Here is a 23,031-nt window from a genome sequence, read left to right on the forward strand (position 1 = left end):
AGTGTTCCAGTCAAAGGCAAGTCAAGGTGGAGATTTGTGGGTTATGACTCACCTTTCTGTTTTCTTGACATAATTGAGAGGTTACTTGCCACATTAATTGCAATCAAATGGAGGTTTCTTACTACAATTAATTGTCATCAAAGGGAGGTTAATTATCATTAATTGTATTTATTATTGTTGTCTCCTAGAACCACTATATATAGTGGCTTCCTTCCAGCAATGTAAGACACAACAAACAACAACACACACTTGCTTCCTCTCTCTTTTCACATACTCTCTAATTCTGCTCTTGGGTGTAAGTGTTTAACCCATATAGAGAGAATTTTGTTTTGGGTCTATTTATCTATTAGCCTGAGAGGAATTCATTGTACTCCCAGTACCATTATAGTGGAAGTTTTTTGCTCTCTTGCCGGTAGTTTTTTACCTCTAGTTAAAGGGATTTTCCACCTAAAAATTCTGGTATCATTCTCACTTTACTTGTTACTTTAATTTCTCATAATCTTTAGTTGAAATTATTATGTTTCCGCACACGATATCCCTACACACTTTATTTGTAGGAGGTTGGAGGTTATAAATGATATGGTGGAGGGAGAATTTGTCCGAAATAAGTTTGTTTATTTTGGTTTAGTTTTGGATCTTAGGAGGTGTTGAGATAATAAGCATAGGAATTTAGGGTGTAACTTTAAATGAAAATGATAACCTTGATAGTAACAAGGAGTAAATAGACAATGATAGTGACTAACTCAATGACGACATCAAACTCCAACAGAAGCCTTATGGTGAGGAGAAGGAAGACAAGTTAACCACATATTGTCTTCTCTTCACCACAGATCATGCAACTTGCATCACTTCTACATAGCCATTTAAGATTTTGCATAAATATTAAATTAATAAGAGAGATACTACTAACGCATTCAGCTCTTCATCTAGAAGTCCATCAATTATATTTGAAGTCATTTTACTATATTCCTATTATCATTACTAGTTCAAATATATGATCTTTTATTTACATTTATTGAAATAAAAGTAACAATTTATTCACCAATTTTCATAAACAACACCAAAATGCTGTAAGAATAAAAGAAAATTTGTAAAAAATACTTTCACTTTATATTGTTAGTTGAACCAAAAAAGTAATGGGTTGATTAGATAGGCCCATGATCGATTACTTACAACGGATCCAACTTACAACTTCCAATTCTAGGTTAATGGATCTACACTCCTGTTATTTCAAAATGTACCCTATAGATTTTAAATCATTAAATTTATTTTCTAATTTAGGATGTTCATTTTTAGTTGTGTAATCCAATTTTGTTTTGGATTATTTATATTTTTATATTTTAGATTGTGTAATCTAAAATAATAAATAAATATATTTAGGATTGCATCATTAAAATATAAATTTTATAATTTGAAATATAAAATAAAATATATTTTAAATTAAACAATTCAAAATACAAATGTGCAGTCTCTCTTTCATTATAGATAGGAATGTGGGTACTCTTTGACATTGGTGACAAACTTTGTAAGATCCATTTTCTTAAATATAAAGGCAGAACCAATGAAAACACTATAAAGGTATTTTTATTGCAAGGCAACCCTCCAACAACGATGTTTCTAAAATTTTATAATCCAAAAAATTTAAAATATTAATATTTTAATTTTTTCCAATACTCTCACGGAACTGAATAAAAAAAACCCTACTTGAATCGATAGATCTGTAGAAACTAAAATAATTAGCTACAATAGTAACTAAATTAGAAACCATTTTAAAAACTAAAAAGAAATTTGGTTTCTAAATTAGTTTCTATTATTTTATATTATTGTTAAATAGTTTTTAAATTAGTATCTAATTAGCAACCAAGATTTTTGCTACCAAATTTAAAAACTAAATAATTGGTAGTTAAAACCTTAGTTGCTAATTAAATACCAATTTAGAAGCTATTTAACAATAATAAAAAATAATAGAAACTAATTTAGAAACCAGTTTTTTTTTTAGTTTTTAAAATGGTCTCTATTTTAGTTTCTATTATAACTAATTATTTTGGTCTCTAAAAATTGGTTTCTATTTCATGATTTTTTTGTAGTGTGAGATGAGAGAAGTCGAAGAGAAGGGGTAAGGGTAGATTAGATATTTCAGCATTCCAATGGGGTGCATAATGCAATAGCCCAAATTCTAATTAAGTGGCTTCGAGTAATTTTGGGCCAATACAACTTTTTTATAACTTCTGTCTAAATTAAGGCAATTACTCACTGCAGCATATCAAATTTAAATAAATGGAGTACACATAAAAATACATTTTGATTCCTTTTCTGGAATATGTTTTTAGATTATTTTTTTCTGAATCGTATTTTTTGTGTTCCATAATTGTTTTCTCGAAGTGAGAATTTTATTTTTGAATTTATTCTGAATTTTTATTTCCATAACACAATAATCTTTTCTAGATCTGCTTTTCTATAAAGTATTATTTTCAATTATGAATTTTCATTTTCGGAATAAAGTGAATTTTTGGAAATTTAAAAATACGTATGGTGCAGGTTAAAAAGGTTGGGTATAAGGAGAATTTACCTAAATTAAACAGAACTTTTACTCCTTATGGAGGTGCAGGAAGTAAAAACTATTAAGCAGTTGTTCGAAATACATAAAGAAAGGCCTGTTTGGGTGGGTTTTTGATATGTTTTCAAATAGGCAAATTCTTTTTGTACCTCCATACCTTCTTCCTGCATTTTCATATCATTTTTAAAAAAAAATCAACAATACTCTTATGAGTATGGTGAAAAGTGTGATGTTTTCTTCTCCATTTTCAAGTGGTGGTGGTTGCTTGTGGTAGTTAGTGGTGAACATTGGTGATTGAGGTATGTTTTGTGGTATTTTTGCCCGTAGTTACTGTGTTTTTGTTCGCTTATTTTATTCCATTTTTTTGAAAGTTACAAAACAAAATAGAACGAGTGAGGTGCAAAAGTGAAGTACAAAGTTTAAAAAAAAATTATCTTCGTATTAGGAAATGTCAAATACAATGAATTTTCTCATCAACCCGCTCACACAAACTCAAATGATAAAATTATTTGTTCAAACACTATGGTTGGAGAATAATGGAATCAATAACAACAACTCTTTCAAAACTCGTATTTTGAAAATAAAGGTAAAATGATAAGAGGGTCAAGTAGAAGAAGAGACGTTGTGAATGGAAGGTAAAGGGAAGAATAACAACATTACTAATGGAAGGAGAGGTATTCATGAAAATATGAAATGTGAGATTGTAAGGAAAGGAGAGGGTGACAACATTGTTTATGGGGATGAAGGAGTGGAAATAATAAATGAGAGATCACACAAATTTGTGGAAAAGTTGAAAGAGATAATACCAGTACATGTTATACATATCACATAAGTTTTAATACTAACTAATGTAATTTATAAGATTAAATTTTTTTCAAGAGGTAATTATATTTTTAAAAAGTTGCATACTTTATCTAATATATATATATTCTCCAAATTTTAATAATTCAATTCCATTGTCCTAGTCCTAGGAACTTACATACATTACCAAAACTTAAATTAAGATATATAACATAAAATATTCTTGTTTATCCATACAAAGTCTTGCTTGTCACATGTCTTGCTTCTTTATAAGAATATAATCATCACAATCAAATCACATTATAATCACTGAAAAAGGTAATCTAATAATTAAAAATGATAACAAGTTGCATTTTCAAACATGCACACTTCATATTCACTTATTACATCCATACTAATAACATGTTAATTCATTTATAATCAACTCAAATGTCTATTATATCTATGTGCACAAACAATTATACTTACATCTTGTTAAGTTCATAAAATTAAACATTAGACAAATTTTGAAAGACACACATTCTTTGAATTTATATTTTGAAAATTTTACACTTATCAGATTATCATTCTCTTCAACACTAAATAAAGAATATTACCCACTCATGTCATAATAAACTTCAATGACTTACCATACACATTTTTTTTCTACATTATATGTTAATAAGTCATAAAAAAATTTCTCATATTTTACAACTAGAACAAATTTTGACACCGTTTATAACACAATACAAAATAAAAAAAAACTACAGTAAAATTAAAGATTTTATGTTAATTACATATTAATGTTTTTATCTTTGATTAAATATATGTGACAGTTACTAAAAGTCAAACAAGTACTTAATTATATATTCATTAATACAATTGGAAAAAAAACTATAAAGTTGTTACACTAATAGTATAGTTCTTTTTATTGTAATAAAGAACAAAAAAATGTTTATATTTATTAATAAAATAAAATAAAAAACACCATTGATGAGATATTTAGTTACACATCTTTTCTCTATGTAAACGTTAGAGATTTAATTAATATTTATATAAATAAAATTCATTTCTCACAATTTATCACATGTGAGTTATGGAAACGTTCTCTCTTTACCACATGAACAATAATAGGGAATATTCTTTAACAACTAAAAAAAGTTATATCACTTTGCGAATTAATTTATGCAATTTTGTTTAGGACTAAAATTAAAAATTGTGGAATTGAGAGAATATATGTTTTAGTCACAAACATATAAATATTAGATCTTTTAATTTTAATTTTTTTATAATTAAATAGATGTGACCATTATTAAATATCAAATGAATACTTAATTATATTAACTATTAATAAAGTTAAAACAGAACTAATAAAATAAAGTTATTGTAATTTTTTTTCTTATTATACTAAAAATAAATATGTTTTATATTTACTGTAATAAAACCAAACAAATTAATTAAACATATTATTGATGAGTGATCTAATTACATAACTTTTTCTATCTGAACGTTAGAAATTTACTTAAAATTTATTTAAATAAAATTCATAATGACATGTCAGTTATGGAAACATTCTCTCTTTACCGTTTGAACAGTATTTGGAAATATTCTTTAACAACTAAAAAAAGTTATATTATCTGACTTATGCAGTTTTGTTTGGACTAAAATAAACAATTTTGAAATTGAGAGAATACGTTTTAGTCATAAAAATAAAAATATTAAATATTTAAATTTCGAAAATCTTATAATTAATTTAATTAGTGAAGAAATATTTGACGATAATTTAAAAATGCTTTATGATGGTTAATTTTAACAAGACCAATTCAATTATTAAATTAAAAACTAATAAAAAAAACCTATTTGATGGATAATTAATTAAAACAATAATAACATTATATGATTAAAAGTCACAAGTACTTTGTGAACAGTGTTTTTTTTTGTCTCCGAGCAAGTTATTTTTATTTAAAAGTGTTAAATTTAAAACAATAATGAAGTATAGTATTTGGATTGATATAAATGATGATATGAATGAGTCATTACTCTTTACTCATAAGCATACTTTAGAAGAAGAATAATTGATGAAGAAGTTGGAGAAAGGATAGTGTGTTACGCATTCGATTATGATTGGGTGAGTTTAGATGAATTAGTTTCAGAGATTAGGTGCAGAGGCTACACCATCTGCAACACACTCAATTTTGGTGTAACTGTAAGGGAAGATCTGGCAAGACAATGATGTAAAATTGGATGCTTACCATCTGTTTGAAAGAATGCATCAAATTAATATCACCGTGTTTTTTGTTCATCTTTCTCATTCTTGGATGATAGCAGCTCCTCCAAAACACTACCCTTTTCAGCTCCAGAACTTTAATACAGTAATGAACAAAATGCCACTCTCAATTTTCATTCTTATTCTTAAATTTGCCTGTTTCTTTATTAAAAAGAAGCTAACAAATGGAAAATAATGATTCATGCACACAGTGTACATAATTAAAAAATATGTATGAATATAATAATAAAAACTTGGAAATCCCGATCTCTAAGGCCCTGTTTGGTCGAGTTCTTGAAGTTCGTCAGCAGCATGAAGGCCAACTGGCCATGAATGATGGATGGTGGTCCTATAATTACTCGTCCATTTGTTACTGTCACCAGCATCAAGCGGGACCCACTTACCTCTTACTCTTTCCACCACCACCTCGTTTCCCTCAATTTTTCTTTCATAGATATACTAACAAACACCACTCTTTCTCACGTCACCCCACTTGCACCGCAGAAACACACTCTCTGCACCACTTCACAAACAAACATCGTCAAAGACACCCAAAACAAACACAACACAAAAACAAACCTTCTCTCTCTGTTTCTCCTCACAGAAGCAGAGAATGCACCGCCTCACCGTCTCCACCGTTCTCCTCTCCCTAACACTTCTCACCCTCGCAGGCAATGCTCTCACCTTTTTCTCTCTTTTCTTTACTCTCTTTCTGTAATGTCACTAACTAAGCTTACATTGTTCGTTTCAGATGGAGGTTCCATTGGAGTTAACTACGGTCGCATAGCAAACAACCTTCCCTCCGCCGTGAAGGTCGTTCAGCTCCTCAAGTCCCAGGGGCTGAACCGGGTCAAGGTCTACGACACCGACCCGGCAGTGCTTCGGGCCTTATCCGGATCCGGAATCAAAGTGACGGTTGATCTTCCAAACATGCAACTCTTTGCAGCAGCCAAAGCACCCTCCTTTGCGTCCTCCTGGGTCGAAAGAAACGTCGTCGCTTACTACCCTCACACTCAAATCGAAGCCATTGCGGTTGGAAACGAGGTTTTCGTAGACACACACAACACAACCAAGTTCCTTGTACCCGCCATGAAAAACATTCACAAAGCGCTTGTGAAACACAACCTCGACTCCGACATTAAGGTTTCCTCCCCCATTGCCCTCTCTGCGTTGGCGAACTCTTACCCATCCTCATCCGGATCTTTCCGACCCGATCTCGTTGAACCCGTTTTCAAACCCATGCTGGACTTCCTCCGCGAATCCGGGTCCTACTTAATGGTAAACGTGTACCCGTTCTTCGCGTACGAGTCCAACGCTGACGTCATCTCTTTAGATTATGCGCTTTTCCGAGACAACCCGGGCGTGACGGATCCGGGTAACGGGTTGAGATACTATAACCTATTTGACGCCCAAATCGACGCCGTTTTCTCCGCTTTAAGTGCTTTGAAATACGACGACGTTAAGATTGTAGTGACCGAAACAGGGTGGCCTTCTAAGGGGGATAATAATGAGGTGGGTGCGAGCGTAGAGAACGCCGCTGCGTTCAACGGTAATCTCGTCCGTAAGATCTTAACCGGTGGTGGGACCCCTCTTCGACCCAAAGCCGATCTCACCGTCTATCTGTTCGCGCTTTTTAATGAGAATCAGAAGTCCGGGCCCACTTCCGAGAGAAACTTCGGGCTTTTTTACCCTGACGAGAAAAGGGTCTACAATGTTCCGTTTACGGCGGAGGAGCTCAAGGACTACCACGACTCGCCGGTGAAAGGTGGCAGTCATAATCAGACCACCCAGGCGCCTGCACCCAATGTGAGCGGCGGCGTGTCCAAGAGCACCACCGGAAACACGTGGTGCGTTGCGAACCCGGACGCGGATAAAGTTAAGCTGCAGGCCGCTCTAGATTTTGCTTGCGGCGAAGGAGGTGCTGACTGCGCTCCGATTCAGCATGGTGCCACGTGCTACGATCCCAACACGATTGTGGCCCACGCTTCGTTTGCGTTCAATAGTTATTACCAGAAGCAAGCGCGCAAGGGCGGTAGCTGCTATTTCGGGGGTACGTCCTACGTGGTCACGCAGGAGCCTAGTGAGTATTCTAAAGTTCCCTTTTTTTACTTTTACATTATTTTACTCGTTTTTATTTTTATGTGTAGTTTAGAATAGTGTTCCGTAGGGTCACTAACATGAGCGGGTGAGAAATGGTGCACACGATAGGCCAGTAGACATAAAACGGGCACGTGATATAGGGTTAACAAGGGGAATCTTTTGTGATAACGACGTGGCGTAACTTTATTGGGTAGAGTGTGCATTATAATTACTGTGCTACAGTGTTGTGTTACTTGGTCTACCTTTTTCTCACTATTTTGGTGAACCCTATTCCCGAAGGGACAAGGGTAATGGGCTCCAACTAGATGAAATTTTGTACCTCTAAAGGTGGTCAATTAGTCAAACAACATTGGATTCTACTGAGACCTTTGAAAAATGTAATGTTTTGGCTTGGGGCTTTTTATGATGGTAAGTTACAGGTGTTTTTATTTTGAATTTAATTTATGGATTTGCGAATAAAATAATGAAGCATGGTTATTTTTTGTGCAGGGTATGGTAACTGTGAGTTCCCTACTGGATACTAAAAAGCTGAAGAGGACTGACATATTCCAGCATGAGAATATGCATATTCCTGATTTTGCTTTATGTAAAGAATGTCATGAGAATGTGTTTGGAAGTGTGAGACTAGGAAAAGGGGCTAAATTACTGGTTGGTTATTAGTTTGAATATATTTTTGGGGGTTCTGATTATGCTAGTTAAATAATGTTGACTTTTAATCCAGTTGTGGGAACTGGTCATGGAATAGGGTAGTTAAATTAATTTTACTTTGAGGACTGAAGTAACTGTATCTAAGTTTGATTCCTTAACATTGTTCTCAGCTTTCCTTATATTTGAAACCAAGTTCCTTTTTCTTAAACTGCTCCAAAAACTTCTATGTTTTCTTCTTCCCTGATCAAATTATATAACTTCTGAAATACTCTTTTTCTATATTTTAAATGGGGTGGGACTAATTTCTGTGAAGTAGAGTGAGTAATTGAGCAAAGCTATTACAGAAAATGGGCAAGTGTACCTAACATCACGTGGGACCTAAAGTCACAACTTGTAACCTTTTTCATCCAATAAAAGAAGTAAGTAGGGTTTCTGTCAGATAAAAACTAAGTGGCCATCACATGCAGTGTTGCCCAAATTTATAAGTAAAAAATTATTTCCATCATGAATCAAGTAATCATGGTTTTTGTCAATAGTTGAGATTGGTTTCAAAATATGTAGTATGAAACGATTATACTTTTTAGTGTTCTCACAAAATTATAGGCTAAAATCATACTTTAAGAAATATATGGTTATTTATATTTTTAATAATACTTTTGAAAATATCTGTAAGCAACAACATTGTATTTTTTTCTTGAATTAAAAAATGATGCAGTGATATTACTGTGATTTTCTGCCTTCTCTGTACCAGTTTGTCTGTCATTGAATTCTTTTATTTGGGGTATTTAGTATTTATTGTTGAAGAGGCAGAAACTATAATGAATAGCTATGATACCAAAACCTGTCTTTGTCAGAATTATGTGTACAAATGAGACCAAAATAACAAATGCAAATCACTTCACAATGGTGAAGTGTAATTTGAATATACTATGACATGTAACATTTAATTACTCAATTCATTCCTACAATTATAGAAAATTCTTATATATTTTATTTTAATTCTGTTTAGTATAAAAACAACTCGTATTTTACCACCTGTGAAAATACTCATCAACTATGAGTTTTGATAAGAATCTCTTGGCTGAGATAATAATTTGTAAACAAATATTATTTTGAAGACATCATGGAATGAATAATGTTATTGTTGAAGTGGCCCTAGAAACGGCTATGAGAAAAGTCAATCGAAGAAGATTTCAAATTCCCTATAACAAAGAAAAAAAAGTAACTTCCATAAAACAAGTTAACAGTTAAAGGTAATAAATAGACTATGAATTGCAGCATATAGTTTATGTTTCCCAGTTTGAGTGAATGATTTGGAGAATTGATTTTCAACAAATACTGCTAAAAGCAGATATGAATCTCGATTTCATCAACATGTTCTTTCTTCCATCCATAAAAAGGGAGAGATTTCAATTATTTGATCTCTTCTGTTTATAAAATAATTAACATTTTTAATATATAAAAAATAATATGTATATATTCAATACTATTTTTTTTTTACAATTTAAAACTAATATAAAATAATTAACATAAATGTATTTTAAGTTTCTATCTTTTTGTTTTAATCTATGTAAATATTCTTATTACTTTAAATTTACGACATTTTTCAGTTTTAATTATTTTAATTTGAAAATTATTTACTGTTTTAATTATATTAATTAATAATTTATTTTTAATGTTAAACTAACAATAGTTAATAATTAAGAATAAAAAAACTTCTAGAAAATGTTAATAATTTTAAACTTAACAAATATTTTATAAAGACTAAAATAGCCCCATTCGAACAAATTAAATGTTTTAAAAAAACAGTTTGGTTGATCATTATGAATTAGTTAGTTTTCTTTGTCTTGTTAAGAAGAAACGTACAAGAATATTAAAATAGGTTATTGTACCAAGTAAGCAACCAACTACCAATAAATTGAACACTAAATTTTGAACTTTTGAAGAAGAAAAAATGAGAAGAAGTTACAGTATTTTAAACAATTAAAATACTTCTTAGTAAAATAAATATAATTATATAAAAGGATACAACTTCTAACAATTTTTATTTTATTTTTTAAGTAAATAATCTCATCCTTTATCAAACTATTATAACATAATAATATATAATGGAAAAAATTCATTTTTAATATATAATTGATTTTCTTATGTTATGTTTAATAATATTTTTAAGTCATAATATAAAACTGACAATATAAACATAGATGTAAAGAAATGAAAACAGTAAAGAAAATAATAAATAATAAAAAATAACTCATAAATTTCAAAAAAGTTCATTCTTAAAATGTTTAATTTTATATAATTAAACTTGATGTCATAACATAATTTTAATAAAGTATATTTAATTATCTTATTTTTATATAATAAATAAAATGACATATATATTCTAAAAAATATGTGAACTTGATTCTAAAAAGTACTATATTTCTGCTAATTATGATAAAGTCCATATAAGGTTCCACTAAAAGCATGATTTAAAAAAAAGTAAGGGAGCAGTGTGTTATTATTATTTATTAGGTGAGTGAAGAAAGAATTAAGAGGACCGAATTGAAAAAGTTGGTCATAAATTACTATAAATGACATTATCCACATCATGCTATCAATTTCAAAAATTAAAGTATGCAATCATCAATTACGACTAAAATTATTTCATGCCAACTTTTTAACCCATTGTTCGTATTCATTATTTTGTATATTTTAACACGGTTCAGTTTCAATGCTGATTAATAATTGATTCTGAAAGTGACTTTTTTATATTATAGTAATTTAATGTACTGAATTTCTAAAAAATGTGATGCTCTGTTTTAAATTTTATTCTTTTTAAACGGACGAAAATAATTTAGAAATCAAAACCTAAAATAGAAGAAACGAGAGGTTATTTATTTATTTTATTTGTGGTTGAAGAGACAGAAACTAGAAAGAATAGCTAGAATACTTTTCTTTTCAAAAGTATGTACAAATGAAAGAAAATAACAAACAGATCACGCTGCAAATAAAATGAGAATGGTTCAACAATGATGGGATTTTAAAATATTTTTATTTATTTTTGTTAATATTTCTTTCTATTTTCTTATGTTATATTTTTTACTAATATGATATTTTTTGTTTGTATTATTAGTTATTTATAGAATAAAAGCTATGAACTTTCCTCTATGCGTGTTATAATGGAATCTTAAGACCTTTATATTATAATTTTTATTTACTTATTTTTAATGTTTTCAATTTTTAGTTCTTTATCCTTATCTGGTAGTTTTTACTAATGTTATATGTGTCCTTAACCTATATTACAAAAGCTAATTAAAAAATATCATAGCGCATTGAAATATTTTCTAGCTTATTTCTCTAGCTAATTAACAACGTTTTTCCATGTTCTCTAATAAATCTCGTAATTCTCAAATATAGTTTTTTCTTAAAAAAAAAGGAAAAAAGATTCTTATATTCCATGTTTAAAAAAACTCGTATTTTACATTTACAAATTTAACAATTGTGAATTTAAAATTAGGTTAAACTATTGTTAGCTGAATAATCTTGTGTTGCAGAGGGAAAAAGGGTAAGTGTGAAGGGAAGGTTTTATACAGAGCTAACAGGAATAAAAAGAAAAAAGCAACTCCCAGAAGCAGATAAGGTAACAAGGAAAAAGTTATAGCCATGTTTCGAGTTTATAACTTTTAATGATTCTCTCAACTAATTTTCAACAATGCTATTAAAAGTTAGTATGAATCTCGAATGAATCAATTCCTTCTTTTATTTGTACAAGGAGCATGCAGAATGTATTGCCCAATAATCCACTGATGTATTTGACAAGTTACTATGTAATAATGACCCATATATCATCATTTGAACAAAAAGTTTTTTTTTTTTGAAACTTCACTCATAGTTATGACTTCATTTATTTAGAAGTGAAATTCAAACACAATATTAATAGTTTAACCATTTCTTGAACTATTAAAATATTTATTGTCGTTCAATGTGAAATGTGTAGATTAGTTGGTATGAGTTGTTTAAAACTAATTAGATTTTTCTTCAATAAATATGTAATCAGCTAAACTATTTAGAGGAATCATGACTATCTCTTTTTGGAAGTATACTTACTGATTATTTTTTTTAGGTGGATCTTTTTTAGGATTTTCCTTTGAAATGTGTTTTGTGGATTGAAGGAAGAAAAAAAGAATATAAATTATTTTTAACGTTAACTTTTAATTAATGTGAAATTATATTAGATGTATTAAAATAAGTATTTTTTTATCTCAATATTTCAAAAAATAAAATAAAATATCACTAAAAAAACTTAATTATTTATGATTATTATTGATAATTATTATTAAAGTTAGAAATAAATTGTACTATACGACTCAACGTCAAATTTCTTGTAAAAATATCAACGAAACTATTACACCAGTGAAATTTTGTTCTTATGTTATGATTATTATTATACATAGTATGATTATCAATACTAATATAATTAATAATATAAACATTATTAATATTATTCATATATTTAATATTATTCATATTATTAATTTTATAATTATTTATTATCATTATTTATGAATATTAGTTATAATTTTATAATTATTTATATTATAATAATATTTTTAATATTGTGTATGTAATTATTATTATAATAGTTGGTGGGTACTAGAAATTCGTAGATAATAATTGGTAGGTAATAAAGATGGATAATAGTTAATAAGTAATAAATATTTGTAAGTAATAGTTAGTAGGTAATAGAGATTCGTGTATAAAAATTCTAATATTTTTTTAAGTGTATATAATGTGTTTTGGTTCAGTATAAGAATAAAAAAGCGTGGATCCCGGATATAAGGAATTAAAACTAATTGCATATGAAAATTTTAATTATGAAAAATAAAAATTATTCAGAATGACTTCTGGTTATATATTTATCATGAATATGCATTTCACGTAAGTAAAACCTTACCAAAATACACTAAGACCTTCTTTATTTTTTATTTTGAAGGAGTTTTAAGAACTGTTCCTACAAGATCTGACCCTGCAGAACACTTCTTCTGATGATGTCTTGTGTTGTTCTTCTCGTCTTGTCGGTCTTCCGGTTGGTCTTCCTCCAGCTGGATCTTCGGCTTGGACACGATGGGGGGAGTACCTGCGAAGACACTCCGACGATCAAGTCAGACCGAGAGCTAAGTACCAGAAGAGTGGGGAGTAAATAGTTACCTTGGGTGATGTGCCTCTTCTGCTATTTATACTGCTCTAGGTGGGCTATGGCCGTTGTGGGCCTGCTTTAGGGTCCAAACGAAGGCCCAATTGAGCCTTAACCGTGCTTATCATTTAAGTTGGGTTGTTTATGCTTAATTACGCGTTTAGCTTCGCCTGTTGTCGTCTAGTCGGTTTTGTCGTCTATCCGGTCTAGTCGGCCTTACGGCCATCTGGTAGTACATATGCCCCCTAGGCTCAAGTGAGTTGGCTAAAATGTAACGTAGAGTCGAATTGCCGTGAGCCTTCAGTTTGTTTTGGTTGAGTACATTGGCTTGTACTCGAGGCGCGTGCGCGTGGTACTGTGGGATGTGACCGCTGGGTGGGATCTCACGCGTTCATTGCATGTGGATCCAACGGTGGGCATTCGTTGTGACGCTTCGCCTTCTCGTTTTTCTCACCTATAAATAGGAGTGGCAGTGGGCTCCGATTTCTTCACGTGATTCATGAACTAGCTCCGAGAGTCCGACAGCCGAGTGATATTCCTGCGTTCCTTGTGTATTGGTTGAAGAGTTTCCTGGAGGTAACAATGTCTTTTCTTTCGACTGCTGCCTCATGTCCTTCTGTGTCTAGGGGGTCTGATAGGGAGAGGCCATTGGTTGATGATATCCCTGTCATAGATGCCGAGAATGCCGAAGGCTCTTCTCGGGCTGTCGGCCCTTTGAGTCGGGAAAGTGAACAACCCGCAGAGTCGTTGTCATTGAGTGGGTACGCAGGGGAGGAAACCCGAGAGGCCGAGTATAGATGGGTACATAGTAGTGTTCTTGAGTTCTTCTCTGTCTTTACCAAAGTTTCGTTGCTCCAGGATTTTGTAGATAGCGTAGATATTGTGTTAGATGGTGTGCCTAGTGGTGCTTTCGCTCTTCGCAAGTGTCGAGAGTTTGAGACTGTTTGTTTGGGCAGGGGGGGAGGGCGAAAGGATTTTTTCTATTTCTATTCTTGTTTGTTTTCGGATATGCACATCCGTCTTCCTCTTGATAGTTTCACCATGGAAGTGCTGCGTGTTTTAAATGTAGCCCCCACGCAACTGCATCCGAATAGCTGGGCCGCAATCCAGGCTTTTCGGTTGCTTTGCGACGTGTTGAGTCTTAGGCCGACAGCTAGGTCTTTTTTGCATGTCTTTGGCACTAGGCCGGGTGACCGAATATGTTGGTTATCCCTTGTCGGCCAAACAAAAAATAGCCTTTTCGCTCCTTATACGACATCCTACAAGAACTTTAAGACAGGTTTCTTTAAGGTTGTCATTGAGGAGGGAGGACGGCAATTTTTCTTTGATGGTGAGACACCTAAATTTCCTTTTTATTGGACGAAGGATCCGGCACGTTTCAATTTATGGCCGAGGTCCCTGATGACCGATGACGACTTGGAAGTGTTATCGGTGTTGGACCACCTTCCTCGCAAGATTCCAACCCGGTCCCTCGTCCGTGCCTACTTGTCCCCTGATAGATGTGTTGATGTTGACGGTATGTGTCTTTACTTGTCTTATTGTGCGCTTTACCATGACTAATTTTGCTTTCGTCCTTCAGGTATAATGGCAAGTTTGGTGCCGCCAGGTGGAAAGAAAGACTATTTCCGAGAGCTTCGCCTGAAGCGACAAGCACAGATGGCCGCGAGGGGGGATACGCCGGGAGGATCGGGTACACCGGATGTCGAGGCTGCTATCCCCATTACCATAGTGCCGGCTGTCGAATCCGATCGTCCGACCAACCCAAGGAAACGGAAAGAAGACCATGGCAAGGATCGTGGCAAGTCTTCTCGGCGCCACGGGGAGCGCTCTTCATCTGGAAAGTCTCCTAAGAGGGGCCGATTGCCCGGGGGACCGGGTTCGAGCGGGCCTGACTTTCTCGGGCACGATCTTAATGTGGCCGAGAAGGTGAACATCATGCTGAATCCTTACCAGCAAGATGCGTATTTGTCGGCACGCCCTTCTCAAGTTCATGACGCCTTCATGGAGTTGTGCTCTAGGACCTTGGTACTCGGCAAACGGATGGCATCCGATTTGATGAAGAGGGACAAAAATGCAGCCGAGGTGGAGGGACTCCGGGCTAAGCTGAACGAGTCGTCGGCCAGCTTGAAAACAAAGCTGACCGAAAATGCTACACTTGTGGCTCAGAAGGAAGCCCTAGAGGCCGAGGCGGTGAGGTGGAAAGAGAAGTTCGAACTGGCCGAGAGGGCTGGTAGAGAGGTTGTCGAGAAGGCTGACAACGAAGTGAAGGGCTTAAAGGAAAGCCTCTCGGACATGGCCCTTACCAACCACCGAGCCGAAGAGAAGATAGGGAAGTTGCTGAAGGAACTAGAGGTGGCCGAAGATAGCGTCATGGAGGAACATGAACTTGGCTTTAAGAAAGCCCTTCGGCAAGCGGCCTTCTTCTATAATGTTCCCTTGGATGAAGGGAAATTCGATGTCGACAAGGATTTCTACGAAGGCCAACTCATGCCGATAGACCAAATTCCAAGCTCAACTCAAGTTCTAGCTCCCCCGACAGCTCTTGAGGTCGAACACCTAGAGTCCGATAGCTAGGTTGCTTCTCCATGCATGGGTCGCGTTTAATTGTTATTTTTTGTAAAGTCGTGGCCCCCTTCTTTTTGTGTAACCGATACGGCGTAGCCGGTTTCTTTTGAATATAATGAATGAGTTGTTTTTAATTGGAATGTCGTCTTTCGCTTACTTGTATACGCGTTTATTGTTGTACGGTTGATTGTTTCTTTGAGACTCTCTTGGCCGAGAGGTTTTTCTTGTACTCTCGGCAGGGATTCACTTGGGTGAATTCTTCCTTGGCCGAGAGGTTTTTATTGCACTCTCGGTCGGCAGGGATTCACTTGGGTGAATTCTTCCTTGGCCGAGAGGTTTATCTTAAACCCTCTTGGTCGAGAGGTTTTTATTGCGCTCTCGGTCGGCAGGGATTCACTTGAGTGAATTCTTCCTTGGCCGAGAGGTTTTTCTTTTGAACTCTCTTGGCCGAGAGGTTTTTATTGCACTCTCGGTCGACAGGGATTCACTTGGGTGAATTCTTCCTTGGCCGAGAGGTTTTTATTGCACTCTCGGTCGGCAGGGATTCACTTGGGTGAATTCTTCCTTGGCCGAGAGGTTTTTATTGCGCTCTCGGTCGGCAGGGATTCACAGTGAATTCTTCCTTGGCCGAGAGGTTTTTCTTTTGAACTCTCTTGGCCGAGAGGTTTTTATTGCACTCTCGGTCGGCAGGGATTCACTTGGGTGAATTCTTCCTTGGCCGAGAGGTTTATCTTGAACTCTCTTGGCCGAGAGGTATGTTGTTGCACTCTCGGCAGGGATTCACTTGGGTGAATTCTTCCTTGGCCGAGAGGTTTTTATTGCACTCTCGGTCGGCAGGGATTCACTTGGGTGAATTCTTCCTTGACCGAGAGGTTTTTCTTGTACTCTCGGCAGGGATTCACTTGGGTGAATTCTTCCTTGGCCGAGAGGTTTATCTTGAACTCTCTTGGCCGAGAGGTATGTTGTTGCACTCTCGGCAGGGATTCACTTGGGTGAATTCTTCCTTGGCCGAGAGGTTTTTATTGCACTCTCGGTCGGCAGGGATTCACTTGGGTGAATTCTTCCTTGGCCGAGAGGTTTATCTTGAACTCTCTTGGCCGAGAGGTATGTTGTTGCACTCTCGGCAGGGATTCACTTGGGTGAATTCTTCCTTGGCCGAGAGGTTTATCTTGAACCCTCTTGGTCGAGAGGTTTTTATTGCACTCTCGGTCGGCAGGGATTCACTTGGGTGAATTCTTCCTTGGCCGAGAGGTTTTTCTTGTACTCTCGGCAGGGATTCACTTGGGTGAATTCTTCCTTGGCCGAGAGGTTTTTATTGCACTCTCGGTCGGCAGGGATTCACTTGGGTGAATTCTTCCTTGGCCGAGAGGTTTATCTTGTACTCTCGGCAGGGATTCACTTGGGTGAATTCTTCCTTGGCCGAGAGGTTTTTATTGCACTCTCGGTCGGCAGGGATTCACTTGGGTGAATTCTTCCTTGGCCGAGAGGTTTTTCTTGTACTCTCGGCAGGGATTCACTTGGGTGAATTCTTCCTTGGCCGAGAGGTTTTTATTGCACTCTCGGTCGGCAGGGATTCACTTGGGTGAATTCTTCCTTGGCCGAGAGGTTTTTATTGCACTCTCGGTCGGCAGGGATTCAGTTGGGTGAATTCTTCCTTGGCCGAGAGGTTTTTATTGCACTCTCGGTCGGCAGGGATTCACTTGGGTGAATTCTTCCTTGGCCGAGAGGTTTATCTTGTACTCTCTTGGCCGAGAGGTATGTTGTTGCACTCTCAGCAGGGATTCACTTGGGTGAATTCTTCCTTGGCCGAGAGGTTTATCTTGAACTCTCTTGGCCGAGAGGTTTTTTGTTGTACTCTCGGCAGGGATTCACTTGGGTGAATTCTTCCTTGGCCGAGAGGTATTATTTTTTCTTGTATTAATAATTTGCCAGAGAATTTTGAGTGATAAACATGATTTCATTGATTGTGGTGCCTCGTTAAAACCTTCTTCAATCAAAAACCCTCGGGATAGCCCTCTGGGAAAAAAGATCGAAGGTAGGAAAGAGTACACCTATAATACATGTTAACTGAAATACATTTTCAAATGGCTCGCGTTCCACGTCCTGGGAACTTCTCTGCCATCCAAGTGTTCTAGGCGATATGCGCCGTTCTGGAGATTTTCTCTGACCTTGAAGGGACCCTCCCAGTTTGCATTGAACTTTCCTTCTGCTGGGATCCTGCGAGCTTCTCCTTTCATTCTCCAGACCAGGTCTCCTTCTTGGAAGGCTCTTGGTTTAGTCTTTGAATTATATCTTCTCGCGGCCATCTGCTTGCAAGCTTGTTCTCTTATCTTGGCCCTGTCGCGTGCTTCCTGGAGCAAATCCAACTCCGCTCTTAGACACTCTTCATTCATCTTCAAACTGTGGAGTTCTCTTCGGATTGTCGGCTCTCCAACCTCAACCGGCAGCATGACGTCTGTGCCGTAGGTGAGATTGTACGGGGTTTCCCCAGTTGCCGAGTGGGGGGTACACCGGTATGCCCAGAGAACTTCTACGAGCTCCTCTACCCACTTACCTTTGGCACTGCCAAGTCTTTTCTTTAGTTCGTTCAGGATGACTTTGTTAGCAGATTCGGCTTGGCCATTGGTTTGCGGGTGCTCCACTGAACTTGTCTTGTGCTGGACGCCCAGGCTTTCATAGAATTCGGCCAACTTGCGATCAGTAAATTGTCTCCCATTGTCCGTGATGATGGTGTGCGGGATTCCGAACCTGCAGATGATGTCTTTCCATACAAAGTTCTGGACTTGCCTAGCTGTGATGTTTGCAAGGGGTTCCGCCTCAATCCACTTTGTAAAGTAATCCACTGCGACCAGTAGAAACTTCCTTTACCCGGTCGCTTGGGGGAAGGGACCTATTATGTCCATCCCCCACAGGGCAAAAGGCCAGGGAGAATTGATGCTTTGCAGGTTGTGAGGGTGTGGGTGGATTAGCGGACCATGCTCTTGACAACTTACACATTTTTTCACAAAGTTGGTGCAATCTGTTCTTAGCGTAGGCCAATAGTATCCGGCCCTCAGGACTCTCGTCGCCATTGTTCGGGCCCCAGAATGTAACCCGCACGCCCCTTGGTGTAATTCTTGCAGAATATATTCGGCTTCTACTTTCGACACACATTTGAGTAAAGGGGTTGAGAATCCTTGCTTGTATAAGTCTTCTCCTATTATAACAAACCGTGACGCTTTCCTGGATAGGTGTAAGTCATGGCCGTCCTTCCCTTCTTCACGGTCCTTGACAGCTTTCTTCATGTCGGACACCCAGTCGTCTTCTCCCTTTTCGGTGACCATGCATTCCCCGATGGGGACCGACGGAGCCGATAAGATCTGTTGAATGACAGAGGCGTGTCGGCCTTTCGTCCTAGCGGTTGCCAGTTTGGACAGGGTGTCGGCCCTCAGGTTTTCTTGTCGTTTCACATGATTTATCTTGACGTTTTGAAACTGACTGATGATGTTAACCACTCTGTGGTAGTATTTCAGGAGCAGAGGATCTTTGATTTGGTAGTTCCCATTGACATGCTCGACCATGAGTTGTGAGTCCGTATGACATTCCACTTTCTGAGCTCCCACATCTTTTGCCAGCAACAGTCCGGCTATGAGCGCTTCATATTCTGCTTGATTGTTCGAAGTAGGGAAACCAAAACGCAACGATTGCTCAATCTGTATATTTTTTGGCCCTTCCAGAACAATTCCGGCTCCCCCACCCTTCTTACTTGAGGAGCCATCGACATGCAAGACCCATATGGTTTCAGGTTCTTGGCATTGCTGTAACTCTGAAGTGAAGTCTGCCAAGCATTGGGACTTGATAGGTCCTTGTGGTTCGTATTTAATGCTGAATTCGGACAACTCGACTGACCAGCCAATCATTCTTCCGGCCAACTCGGGTTTTTGCAAAATCTTATTGATGGGGAAGTCGGTTCGCACTATAACCTCGTGACTTTGGAAATATTGTCGTAGCCTTCTGGAGGCATGGACGAGGGCTAGAGCTACCTTCTCGATCATTTGATACCGGGTTTCCGCATCCTGTAGTACTCGGCTAATGAAGTAGACTGGTTTTTGTTCTGTCGTGCCTTGTACTATGGCGGCACTTACGGCTTCCGGCGACACGGCCAGGTAGACCAGTAGAGGGATCCCATGGACGGGTTTGCTTAGAATAGGCGGTTCGGCCGACGCCTTTTTTACCGTTTGAAAAGCTTCTTCGCAACCTTCACTCCATGTGAACTTCTCTGCTTTCTTCATGAGCCTCAAGATTGGTCTGATCTTATCCGCTAATCTAGGCATAAATCTGGACAAGGACGTCAGTCTTCCCACCAGCCGCTGAACTTCTTTCAGGTTTTCCGGGCTTCTCATGGTTTCCAAGGCCCGACACTTGTCCGGATTCGCCTTGATTCCTCGGCTTGTCAGCATAAAACCTAGGAACTTGCCTCCTTCAACTCCAAATACGCATTTCTCTGGGTTAAGGCGCATGTTATACTTTCTTATCTGCTGGAAGACCTCGGCCAAGTCGTTGGCGTGTTGTTCCACGCTATCGGATTTTACAATTATGTCGTCAACATATACTTCCATGGTCCTTCCTATCTGATCTCGGAACATCTGGTCCATGAGCCTCTGATAGGTGGCTCCAGCATTCTTGAGGCCGAAAGGCATGACCTCATAGCAAAAATTGGCTTTGTCGGTAATGAAGGCTGTCTTCTCTCGGTCTGCCGGATTCATGCGTATTTGGTTGTACCCAGAGTATGCATCAAGAAAACTTAACACTTTGTGACCGGCTGCGCCATCTACCAGCCGGTCAATGCTTGACAATGGATATGCATCTTTTGGACATGCCCTATTAAGATGGGTGTAATCAGTACACATTCGCCACTTTCCATTGTTCTTCTGCACCAGGACGATGTTTGCCAACCACGTGGTGTAATGCACTTCTCGGATAAACCTAGCATCCAGTAGTTTCCTGGTTTCCTCTTCGACTATCCGTCCTTTTTCTCCCACGAACTTTCTCTTCTTCTGGGCTACCGGCCTAGCCTCCTTACAGACTGATAGTTTGTGCGAGATTATGCGAGGATCTATTCCCGGCATGTCGGCTGCCGACCATGCGAACAAGTCTGTGTTTTTGTATAGGACAGCTGTGATAATGTTCTTTCCCTCTTCTCCTAAGGTTGATCCCAAACGTGTATTCTGACCTGCTCGGCCCACTCGGCACGGCACCACCTCTTCCTTGGGTTCCACTTGGGGTTCGTCATTAGGTCTTGGATCCAAGTCATTACTCAAGGATATATGATGAACCTCGGCCCTCCGGGTGGGTGTTCGCGGTGGCAGAATCTTCAAACTTGCCGCGTAACATTCTCTAGCAGTTTTTTGGTCGGCATGGAGAGTGACCACCTCTCGGCCCCTACTCGGGTTGTCGGCTGGGAACTTCATGGCCAGGTGAGGTGTCGAGACTATAGCTCCCAATTTGTTGAGAGAGGATCGCCCGATCAAAATATTGTAAGACGTTTCGGCGTCGACAAGCAGGTATCTGATTTTGATCGTCCGACAGTCTCGATTTCCTTCTCCAAATTTGGTGTCCAGGTCAATGTATCCTCTGGTGTTGACTCTCTGCCCCGCGAAGCCAATGATTTGTTCATCATACTGGACAATGTCGTCGTCAGATATGCCCATCTTTCGGAAGGTCTTCCAATACAAGATATCCACAGAGCTCCCTTGATCTATCAGAGTTTTCATGATGACAAAGTTGGCTACCTCGATGGTGACTACCATAGGGTCATCGTGCTTCGGGTTTATGTTTCTGAAGTCCGAATCCGTGAAAAGCATGGGAGGCAGGCTTCTCCTGTTGCTTCTGCTGATGGAGCACACCGAACTGACCGCCCGGAGGTGTCTTTTTCGGGAGGATGATGTAGTTCCTCCTCCCGCGAAACCTCCGGCGATTGTGTTTATGACTCCCCGTACCGGCATGGTTCTTCGATGATCTCTTGCTCCTCGTCCTTCTCGGCCGTCCCGGCCTCTTCGACCTCTCTGCTCGTTTGCCTGCGTGTCCCTACGCCCTTCTCTCTTTTCCAGATCAACTTCGTTTTTCCTCTCCTCTCGGCTTGTCTGGACAAAGCGTCGCAGATGACCAGCTTGGATGAGCTATTCAATTTTATCCTTCAGTGCCCAACAATCTTCCGTTGTGTGCCCAAAATTGCGGTGGTATCGACAATGCTTGGTTTGGTCGGCACTCAACGGAGTAGGAGTCCTGCTTAGTGCCTTCAGGAGATCTGCATTGAGAGCTTCCTCTAAGACCTTTGAACTTTCGGCAGTCAAGGGGGTGTAACGGTTGAAACGTGGTCCCCTGGGTAAGTCTCTGGGTTTCCCAAAATGTGTTGGCCTGCTTCTGTCTCTCCTCCTCTCAGGTTCGTCGGGCGCTTGAGCTCTACTCCGAAACTCTTTCAATTCCTCCAGCTGCATGTATTTGGTGGCTCTTTGGCGCAACTCATCCAATGTTGCGGCCGGTTGCATGCATAAACTGTCCGAGAATGGTCCCGGCTTCAGCGCAGTCACCATGTGGTGCATCGCCACTTCGGGACTTAGGTTTCGTATGTCTAACGCTGTTTTGCTGAATCTGTTCATGAAGGCCCTCAAGGTCTCCGACTTCTCTTGCCGAATATTCACTAAGGCGATCGAGGTGAGGTGGTGTGGTCGGCTGGTAGTGAACTGTGCTCCAAACTTAGCCGTAAGTGTGTCGAAGCAATCTATGGATTGAGCTGGCAGTCGAGTAAACCAGCTCAAGGCTGCCCCCTTAAGTGAGGTGGGGAATATTCGGCACCACAACGCGTCTTCCGCCGTATGCAAGCCGACCTGTGTCAGGTACGCATTTACATGCTCATCCGGATCCGTGGACCCATCATACTTGTCCAACGTGGGGTTG

At 37.8% G+C, this 23,031-nt stretch overlaps 1 protein-coding gene across 2 annotated transcripts; it reads left to right on the plus strand.

Moving 5' to 3' along the window:
* Positions 1-5,875: 5,875 nt before the first annotated feature.
* Positions 5,876-8,559, plus strand: LOC137823730 (O-Glycosyl hydrolases family 17 protein). Of its 2 annotated transcripts, none has more exons than XM_068628973.2 (3): positions 5,876-6,274; positions 6,355-7,683; positions 8,193-8,559. In XM_068628973.2, the coding sequence occupies exons 1-3, from the start codon at positions 6,217-6,219 to the stop codon at positions 8,225-8,227; spliced, it is 1,422 nt and encodes a 473-aa protein (XP_068485074.1). In that variant the 5' UTR covers positions 5,876-6,216; the 3' UTR covers positions 8,228-8,559. The 2 variants fall into 2 exon arrangements, 1 of the variants encoding a protein (XP_068485074.1); XR_016514873.1 differs by having other exon boundaries at positions 6,034-6,274; positions 6,355-8,111.
* The last annotated feature ends 14,472 nt before the right edge of the window (positions 8,560-23,031 follow it).

Source organism: Phaseolus vulgaris, chromosome 8 (assembly GCF_051622355.1).
Source record: "Phaseolus vulgaris cultivar YP4 chromosome 8, ASM5162235v1, whole genome shotgun sequence".
NCBI classification, from domain to species: domain Eukaryota; kingdom Viridiplantae; phylum Streptophyta; class Magnoliopsida; order Fabales; family Fabaceae; genus Phaseolus; species Phaseolus vulgaris.